General features: G+C 43.2%; 1 protein-coding gene across 3 annotated transcripts in view; it reads left to right on the top strand.

Annotated features, from left to right (window-relative positions):
• RWDD3 (RWD domain containing 3) overlaps nucleotides 1–5,110 on the top strand; it is a 424,436-nt gene extending 419,326 nt beyond the window's left edge. For 2 of the 3 annotated variants that reach the window (XM_078644140.1, XM_078644133.1), the window contains exons 4-5: nucleotides 4,559–4,674; nucleotides 4,774–5,104. In XM_078644140.1, coding sequence (XP_078500266.1) covers nucleotides 4,559–4,674; nucleotides 4,774–4,888 — 231 coding nt within the window. In that variant the 3' untranslated portion in view covers nucleotides 4,889–5,104. Of the gene's footprint in view, nucleotides 1–4,558; nucleotides 4,675–4,773 lie in introns of all 3 variants that reach the window. The other variant, XM_078644125.1, reaches the window with a different exon arrangement.
• The last annotated feature ends 5,737 nt before the right edge of the window (nucleotides 5,111–10,847 follow it).

A 10,847-nucleotide genomic window follows, 5' to 3' on the forward strand; every position in this document is an offset into this window, starting at 1 on the left:
AATAGGTGATTTTTCAAGCAATACTTTCACAAAGCTTTTGAGTGAATATGTAAAGGTAATGGATGCAAAGGATTGTTATGTATGCGTTAAGTTACCCGCTTCTGTTTCTGAGGGAGTAACATATAATATGCTTCCTCTCACTTATGCTGTTACATGTAGTGTATTAACTAGTTTATTTTATCAAACTGGTCGTTTAGAATATTACTATTCAAATTATGATGAGATTTTTGCTAATGTCAAGATTGATAATGCTTTAAATAAGCATAAGAAAGCTAAACAAATGAGAGAATATTTCCTTGTTACTAATGAACTCATTTATGAGTATGCTTACAAGAATAATCTAACATGTAAATTAAGTGCTGAAGGGAAGAAATTTCTGAATATGGTTGAGGAGAGAAGAGCAATTTATAAGAGAAATGAATTAGTCAAGCAGACTAAGTCATCATTCTGGCAAAAAGAGGATGAGAAACTTAATGGCAAAATGCTTGAAAATATTGCAATTCACATAGACAAACCTGTTAGTGGAAAGCTTTGCATTAGAAGAGATAACACACTTTTTGATAATTATTTTGTAGGTGCAAGCAACTGTGAAGATACTTATCAGATTATGGGAGGTTGGGGATTTAAAGGTGGAAAAGATCCTATCTTTCCTGGAATTTATTTTGTTTGTGGTGACAAAGCCTACTACAACCTTCCAGACCATTGGTATGGAACTTGTTATGTGGGAATTGTTTTTCCTAAAGTGTTTCATGTTGACAGAGATTCAGAAGGATTATTTAAAATTCATAATTATGTAAATAGAGCTAAAAGAGAAACTTTTACTGAAGTTCTGGGAGATATTTTCCAAGCTGTAATACCTTTTGTTGGTATAACCCTAAATGCAGGGAGAATCAGAAAATTGTCCACTATAGTTGATAGATTATCAACTGACACTGCTGATGGGTTTCAATTAGTGAATGTTGAAGTTATTGCAATTAGATCCATGGTAATTCAAGATCGTCTTGCTTTAGACATACTCCTTGCAAAAGAGGGAGGAGTCTGTGGCATTTTACATGTCCAACATTGCTGTACATATATTCCTGATGAAAGTAAGAATATTGAAATGTATATTAAGAATATTACACAAATGCATTCTGAAATAATTCCTTTAGAAGAAGAAGATTTTACTGGGAAACTTTCAAATAGGTTTCAAGCAATTAAAAACTGGTTTCATAATATCGGAAGTTCAATTCTTGGCAAGATTCTGGCACCTTTGATTATAATTATATTTATTTTTATTTTGACTAAAGTAGGTTGTTTGTTGCATAAAAGAAAGAATCATTTGAGAGAAAAGAAAAGAATCTATAAACTGAGAAAAGAAGAGGAAAGGGAGATTGAGTTGCAGGAGTTACATAGAGAGCGTCATGTTAATTGTAAAGATTATGCTGAAACAGACTTTTAGGTTTACTAATACAATGAATTTGAATCGATTTCTTATAAATTAAATTTACCAAAATTTTGAGTGCTGGTGTGGTGATTTGTTAATCACCAGATGAGGGAGTTGATGGAGCGAGATAGAAAACAAAATTTTGTTTAAACTCGCAAAGTCACATTTCCATAACATGAATAAAATTATTAATGATTTGTGATATGTCGTGCTAATACAACCTAGATTAAACTTTACACGTGGGGGGACTAACATGTGTGCTCATAAACGTGCATAAATGTTGCATCTTTTTGTTCGTGCAAAATAATAAAATAATTTATTGTTTTCGTTTTTGTCATTACTAACTGCTGCATATTTAAAATAAGCATGTGCTTGTTTTGCTTTTCCTTGTCTGTGTGATGTCATTTCTACTATTCTAGGTGCATAAGGGTCTCATAGAAAAACGGAGACTGGTAAATATAAACGCTGCTTTATTTGTTTGCAATGGCTAGGTAACATTTTGATTAATCGGGTGGGTTAATTAATTAGTAAACCATGGGGTGGATACAGAATATACTTTATTTCTTACATTAATACTTTTCTTGTGTTTGTTTTATACTAGAAATCATAAGTTGCCTGCTTTTGAGGCCTAGCTATTTGAGCCGCAAAATAAAAGCTGATCTGTAATTCTGCAGAAAGTCACGAGACGCCCATTCTGAATTAAAACGTTTATTGAAGCTGCATTCACAAAGCAAAAACTGATGAGCTGACATCATTCTGTCGGACATGGCCAAGGTCGAAAGTGAACTTTTTGTCAGTCCTTAACTTGGCATCCGCGGAAGTTGCACCGTAAGACTATGGAAGCTGCGAGGATGACTTAAAACAAAGTTGCAATCGCAGGAAGCCTCTGGCTTCACGTGGAAGAGACAATGGTCTTTGTAAGACATGATTTTGTGGAACTTTTTAAGAATCGGGTGACATGTCACTTGTCACTCTCAGCCAATGGGACGTCGAGTATTTCTGAAAACTTTCCTTTGCTAGTTTAGTTAGCGTAGAAAGGTATAAAAAGTCATGCCCTTAGGGTTGGGCTGGCTGCTGCTTTCTGACTTTCCGATGAGGGTGATGTGCTGCTGGACTTTGCGTGGAGCACGTAAGAATCCTCAAAGAACTTTACTTTAATTTCTGTCTATTTAGCTCAGTTAGGGAAATAGATTTTAGAAATGCTAAACTTTATATAATTTCTTTAAACTGATTCAATTGCTTAAATTGTACTTTTCTTATTTCTTACCATCATGCTTGCTTTATTGCAAATAAATTTCATTTATAAGACTTACAACATATATACCATAATTTAGAAAATAAAATCTTACTTTTGACAAACAAGCTGGTCTTGGTTATTCAGAAGTGTAGGTTACCATTAGCTAGATCACGTCGCCTATGGTGGTCGTTTAAATGGTTGGGTTTTATTCTAATGACAATATTCTTTCTGCAAATGTATAAAAATGTATATATTGTGTAGATAATGTGTATATAGATTTATTCTGACCACCTGATTCAGTAGGCCCAAAATATATCAGGTTCATAAATGGGTCCATGTTTAGTATAGAATTTTGTTTATAGGTTATGAAGTTGGGTAGCGTAGTTTATGATATATTTTCTATAGCCCGCTGGATCACTCCCGAACTCACGGAATGGCACAAGCCGGTATACAGACTCTGGGAGATCTGTATAGAGATGGCACACTCCTACCATATGAATCCCGGGTCGAGGAGGTGGCACTGCTGCCAGGTCAATTCCTGAGGCACTGCTCACTGATGGCGAAACTAACACCTAGATGGGGGGACATGAATACGGAGCCAAGCCAACACCTTACCATACAGTACCTTCACGTCATGGGATGTGACAGACACCTGGTCTGCTGGTTTGTGGCATCTCTCCGCACACATGCGGCGATAAGCCTGGACCCACTCCGCCAGAAATGGGAAATGGACCTAGAACAACGACTGGGAGACAGGGAATGGGACAAGATACTAAAAAGCCCAGTACGTATCCCCAGAACCATGAGGTTCAGACAAATACAACTGTTCATTGTCCACAGAGCATACCTCACACCTGAGACGATCAATAGGTATTTCACCGCACAAATGCAGTGTGCCATCGCTGCAGCGAAATAGGGGCTGGATTGGTACACATGTTGTGGGGCTGCTGCGAATTACATACATATTGGCAGGAGGTTGGTGGGCTCCTATACCAATGTACGGACCGAGACATACCCTTTGAATGGCCATTTTACTTGTTACTCCAATTTCGCAGAACCCCGGCCACGAAGGTTACATCGAGGTTTCTTGATCTGGGAATGGCGGTAGCTAAGCGGCTTCTGACCAAAAGATGGAAAGCTCAAGATCCGCCACATATACAGGCATGGAGATACTCACTCCTAGCGTGGGCCAAAGCAGAGGGAATCGCCATCCTTCGGGAGGAAACGTTGGGGATGCAGAAGGAACCCATAGCGTCACAATGGGAGGGTCTTCTTCGGGCCTTAACACAAACAGAGGGAGGTGGCCCTGAGGGACAACTCGAGAATGAGAGAGACGTGCCAGCAGAATGCGACGCGTTACCTGTGGCAACAGCTATCTAGCAGGTGTTGGGGGGAGGGGCGAGAGGAGAGGATAGGTTGCGGGATGGTTACACAAACGTCGGTTTATGCTGCTGTTACCGGTTCTTAAGCATTGTTGGTTCTAGCTTATAGCATCTGTTTAATTATCCCAGTTGAATGATCTGAAAGAACTTTGTACAGCATCCTAATAGTAAACCTCACTATTATATTAGGACTCTTACCCCCGGCGAAATGGACTACTGTGGCGGTTCATGTTATTACTGAACTAAGAACACCATTGACATGCGTGTTGTGCTTAATATTTTTCAATTGTAATATCTTCCTGACATTGATTGATGATTAAGTTCATGGTCAGTCTGATGCAATGTAATTTGTCTTTCATGAAAATGAATAATCAAACTAATAAAAACAGATTTAAACAAAAACAATTAAGTATTTTTGGTGTTCCTACTTAAAAACGTAAGTTGTCATCTTTCCACACCTCCAATCTAAAACGCTGTCTTGAAATGTAATATTGTTTTTATTATTTGTTTTAGGAATATATGGTTCTTCAGAAAACCTCTAAAGTAGATGTGGACTCTTGTGGAAAGAAATGCAAAGAAAAAATGATTAGTGTTCTTTATGAAGCGGGTACCCCAAAAGAACAACCCAGGTACAATTAAGTATTGAAAATGTTAAAATATAAACATATTTTGTGAGTGCATTTCACTAGTAGAATAGTATATTTAACGAATTCTCTTGTAATCCACAGATTTCTGGAATTTGAAGTCACTGAATATTCATCATTGGATGAGCTCCAGAAAGAATTTGAAGCAGTAAAACTTGGACATATTTTTACAGATTTAGTACTCCCCCAGATTAGATGATTGATCCAGAAAATAAGATACTCTCATAGTTTTATTTGATTTTTAACTTAAACAGTGTCATTACGGCCATTACGAAAGCTACCAAGCTTTCTGAATATTGCCAAGGTTTCAAACTCGTCCAAAAATAGTTGATGCTTGGAAGTATCACAAGCGAGAATCAAACGTAAACATGTCATTAGCTGCAGATAGTCATGGTGCTTTAATAAATGATTTTGAAAAAAACTTGCCTACATCCTTTTTGTAACCACTCCCATTCCAAGAACACACAACTCAACACAACCTCTGGGTTTTCTGGATTGCTCTTAAAAGAGACCTTCTGATTCCACACGTTATGAAGGAGTATGGTATGAGAACCTATGTTAATATACAATTACAAGAATGTATGTTTTTATCGTTAAAAAAGAACAACCATTTTCCTGCGACCTTAACCAACATGCCTTTGCTGCTGATTTGTGCCTTGGAAGTTAAGATACAACTGGGAATCAGATCCTTAATTATGACCTCTGGCTGTAAAAGCCACGACTGCTCCTGTTCTGTAAATATGTGAGTGATCATCCGCAGAGGGTCCTCGTGTTTTTTACAGTTTAATGCAGCGTGTGAAAGATCCTGCCCTTGATCGCTTCATCTTGATTGCCTTCAAACCTGACGCCAGCGTTTTCTCTGTCTATTGCTGCATACATTGACTTGGTCAGGTGACATACCTCGGTCCATTGCAACTAAAATTGAAAGGTCATTTATTAGAACCTTTTAGAAAATGAGTGTTAAACTCTGCCACCCCATGGCTTCTGCGCATTATGCCCCAATGTTTGGTTTCCTCGGGGACTCTTTATACCTCCTCTCCCACTGACATCTACTCACCCGAAGAGATGCAAAATTAATACAGGTCAGTTAAGTGAGTCTATAATTTCCGTGGAAAGAAAGGCCAGTACTCACACTAGATACTGTTCATCTGCCCTCTACATAGAAATGGCGGTTAATGCATGTAGCAACCCCTCAGCTTCCATCTTTACTCCAGAGTGCAACCTGAAGCCTTCAGAATTCTGGGACTGTGAAAATATGAGTAATTGAAATGAGAGAGACATGACATAGTGTCTCTTTACTGATGTTTCTCACAAATTTGACACAAAATTCAAGTCAACAAATTTCAATAAAGTCTCAAGTTCAGAATTCCTTTTGCGTAGTTCACAGTGGTTAGTGTGGCCAGAGGATTCCCCTGCTCCTGTAGTTCTAGCCAGAGACCGCAGTGCTTAAAGGACCTACGGCGAAAGAATGTACCAAATGGCTAAGTCTGGGCTGTGAATTGAATGATTCTGCTCTGATAAATATGACTGTATTATGAATCAAGAGACGCTTTACTAAATTGGAGCAGTTTTGGGGCAGTCCTTCTAAGAATTGACATGAGATGCTATGCGAGTTGTCAAGCTTTGATTTACATTGAAGAAATTCTAGACCTTCCAAATAATATGTTCTCTTGTCACCCTGGCAAGGGTGTGATCATACCTACCACCCCCAACCCTTCCCCCCCCCCCCCCATTACCAACATTACTCATTCTGTGCTTGTCTCCCAAAGAAGTGACCTGTGATGATATGTGACTTGGCAAATCCCACTGAAAGACAAAGATATCCTGTACTGCATTATCAGTACGCACTCCTGTAACCATTGCTATGTAGCAAATACACCTCCCCCTCAATTTAATTAAAAAAACAAAAAAGCAGAACAAACCCTCACTAAATCTGTGCCATTTTCCCGTTTAAAACTCCATCCATCCATCCAGGCATACATCCATTAATGTATGCAAAGCATCTACTTCGGATGCATACCACCACCCGTCAGGAATGTAGATCTGTAAACCTTATTATTTACTAATGTAAACATCTCTTGCATGCTTTCCTGTAGGGCACTGAGATCCGCATTCTAAGGGAATCCGATTAGGGCTTTATTCTAAATTAAAGATGGCATATCTTGCTTTCTGTAAAGGTGGTTTATATATTAACTCAATCTCAAGGGAGTTTCTAGTTTTAATGAAGGCAGATCTAGTAGCGCGGTGTGTGTACGTCTTCCTGCTGCATGAGTGACATCTCTAGCCGTTTTATTATTTTCAGATTTGTGATGCTAGCATTGAAAGACTGCATTCACGCTTGAACACAGCATGCTCTTTCAGATGTCTGTCTTTGCTGCAAAGAAGCATTATTTTTGTCAGCTGGATGCAGCTTGTGTGACCAGAAGAAAGCGCTTCTTCCTTTCCATGTCACTACCTGCGTGGTCAGATCAGCTGTTCGTTTTTTCATGTTAAACACTGTTTTGATCTGTGTGGTTGAATATCTAAAGCAAACGGAATTGTGAGATCTAACCGAGGCTAATACAAGAGAGGATCTGTGAACTAGCTCCCTTACCTTTAGAGAAAAGTGGGCGATACTGTGCCAAGTTCACCATGATGAGACTTCTTGGGCAAGGGGGTTAGCGTTGGGGTGAAGATCGGTAAGATTAAGTGACCTTTTATTGGGTGTTTGATTCAGAGCCGTAGAACTGATAGTTGTTGTGGAATGATGCTGCAGCACATGGCTTTACATGGAAAACAGCAGGAGTGTCAAAAGTGTTAAACTCCACATTCCGAAACAAGCATTCATAGCTGCCAAGGTTTCGGATTGCTGTGTGTGACACGTTCATTATTTTGAGTTATTAGGAGTGACATTTCAACGACTATGAGTGACCCTATCAACCGAGTAAAATGAAGCAAAATTAATGTGTCCTTGTCCTTGTGTATAGTAACTGATACTCCTAAAGCGGGTCGAGTTCGCGCCTTATAAATTCGGCGGGAAAAAAAGAAGAAAAAAAAGCAATGTGAAAGAGGCTATATTATTTTATAAAGAGTTTTAGCTCACATTGATAAAAATCTTTAAATGCTGAGCGGCCTACCGCCCAGGATTAACCACACTGTCCGTTACCTGCAAGTACAGTGGCACCACGTTCACTGGCGCTAAGTCACCCGGCCCAAAACGAGTTATTGGGCTTTCGCACAAAACTACCGAGACAGATTGCGTCACTGCACCGTTGCATGGCCCCAGGCACATCCGGATCACCGCTGCGCGCTTTTAATGACATTAACAAGTAAGTTAAGTACAATTAGAAGTAGGAGGCACAGTACCTTCTTTACGAGGAGAGCCGGCGCCACGGCAACATGCTGGTAGTAGACGCCTGCATTTGTGGACTAATGTACTCCCGCGACAACCAACACCAGTCCGCATGATTCTGGCAGGCACTGTGCACACAGTGGACTTGTGCCAGTGCTATGGGCTGAAGAGGTCCTGGTTCTCTGGCAGTCTGGCCACCCGTGTGGGGTTGGCAGAGGTCGGGTCAATCCGGTCGCGGCGGGATCAATTTAATTAATAAACCTCGGCGAACCGCGCCTCTTTCATCATGTCGCCAGCTGTCTCTTTCACGAGTCTGCCGCTTGTAGTAGTAAGAGCGCCAGGTCCAGTCGGACTTCAAAACATGCTGCCTTAGTGCCCACACCGCCATTCACTCCCGCTTGCTTAAACATATACACAGTTCCTCCCCAATGAAACTCAGGAGACATATTTATGGGAAAGAACTGTCGGATGGTTTATTTCATACAACACACGTATGACGTTTTAAGGTGGGTCATCTTACAGGTGATCCAAAGCAGGCAGCCCCTCGCTGTCCGGCATGCCTAAGGAGCCATCTTGCACGGCGAGTCGATGCTCTGACGGTGCAGCACCTTACCAACTTCGTTATACTCCCGCCTGCCCCCCCTGTCGGGGCGGAGCGGTGTGGGCCACCCCCGGTCGGTTCAGGCCCCCCGACCGCCCGAAGGACTAACGGGGCGCCGTCGCGGTTTTCCGGAACCTCCATCGGCTCCTGGTCCTTGGCTCAGGCACCCTTACTGTGCCAGGCAGAGGTACCCTTACTGTACCCTTCTGCCGCAGAGGTACCCTTACTGTACCCGTCTGCTTCCAGATCGCCCTGTAACTCCGCCTGCAACACAAGAAAAACATTACAACATTCTATTACTTTGCGCCGCCGCTCAAGCTGCTGGGTCAGGGTTCAGGGTGGGAACAGCGCTTGAGCCGCGGGAAGACTAGGATGCGAGAGGCCGGGCCTTGGCCAGCGCGTTGGATATAGGGGGTTCGCCCCTCCCACATGTAGTCCCTCCCCTGGCCTGTGAATGGTAGACGCGGGGCGCCCCACCAGTGTCGGCTGGAGTTTCTGCCGGGTGGGACTAAGGCGCTGCCCCGCCCATGTTCCCCTGCGGGTCACGCGGTCAGCGGCATAGTGCCCACACCCCCATTCACTCCCGCTTGCTTAAACATATACACAATTCCTCCCCAATGAAACTCAGGAGACATATTTATGGGAAAGAACTGTCGCAGGTTTATTTCATACAACACACGTATGACGTTTTAAGGTGGGTCATCTTACAGGCGATCCAAAGCAGGCAGCCCCTCGCTGTCCCGCATGCCTAAGGAGCCATCTTGCACGGCGAGTCGATGCTCTGACGGTGCAGCACCTTACCAACTTCGTTATACTCCCGCCCGCCCCCCCTGTCGGGGCGGAGCGGTGTGGGCCACCCCCGGTCGGTTCAGGCCCCCCGACCGCCCGAAGGACTAACGGGGTGCCGTCGCGGTTTCCCGGAACCTCCATCGGCTCCTGGTCCTTGGCTCAGGCACCCTTACTGTGCCAGGCAGAGGTACCCTTACTGTACCCTTCTGCCGCAGAGGTACCCTTACTGTACCCGTCTGCTTCCAGATCGCCCTGTAACTCCGCCACAGCTCTGGAGGAGGCTTCCATCAACAGCGCTTGAGCCGGGGAAGACTAGGATGCGAGAGGCCGGGCCTTGGCCACCGCGTTGGATATAGGGTGTTCGCCCCTCCCACATGTGGGCCCTCCCCTTGGCCTGTGAATGGTAGACGCGGGGCGGGGCGCCCCACCAGTGTCGGCTGGAGTTTCTGCCGGGTGGGACTAAGGCGCTGCCCCGCCCATGTTCCCCTGCGGGTCACGCGGTCAGCGGCAGTAACGTTTGCGCCACAGAGGTGATAATTTATGCTCATAAACACTGTGGCTTGGAACGCAATGGAAGTAGCCATTGGGCAGTTCCGGTGCTGACACCTAATGGCAGTCACTGAATACAATTTGCCACGTGGTGTCAGGGCGTGTACTTTGTTGTATACATTGTGGCAGCTAATAGAGCCGTCTGGGTGCCGATGAGTCAGCCCCTGAGCTGCCGAGGAGAAGCGCAGAGAGTGCATTGCTACTGCAGCTTTCTCAGTATGATACATTTTAGCAGCGCTCCTGCTTCGCAGAGGAGGCGCTATAATGCGTGATATTGCATTTCAGTGCGGTGATGTGGACCACCGCACTGAAATGCGCTAGCCTCACTCCTGAGGCGTGATACTTGTTCGGGCTGAGCTTTGGGAAGCCAATATGTCTGGGTTTAATAAGCAGCATTAGCACTTTCTAAGGAGATGAACAGGAAAATGTCTGCAGGAGCAGATAGAGAGGCTATCGTCGTAAAGTAGTTGTGGTAAAAGAAATTTTTTACCAAACTGGTTAACTCGAAGTACGCTTTATTTCGTAGGAGCCCACAACGAAGTAGGTCCAGCCGAAAAATAACAACCACAGAGCAACTGACTCAACCAGAACATAAGTGAACCAGTGCTCTGGAACTAATAACATTCAGCCTCCAACTATGAATACATTCTGAACAGGATAAGTACATAGGAAAATAGAGAACTGCAGTGCACCAAGGATACGTTATCTTATGTTTGTTATTTTATGTTATGCAGATGTGTAGAGCGCACTATCACCAGTATGGTATCCTGGCCTGAGCGGGTGTATGACTAGCCACACCTAGGTCCTAGTGGGACTACTCAAAAATCCAGGTTTTAGCTATTTGGAGAATTCAAAAAGTTAGGAGGAAGCTTGTATGTGTAGTAGCAT

The sequence above is a fragment of the Lissotriton helveticus genome, chromosome 1_1 (genome assembly GCF_964261635.1).
Source record: "Lissotriton helveticus chromosome 1_1, aLisHel1.1, whole genome shotgun sequence".
Lineage (NCBI taxonomy): Eukaryota > Metazoa > Chordata > Amphibia > Caudata > Salamandridae > Lissotriton > Lissotriton helveticus.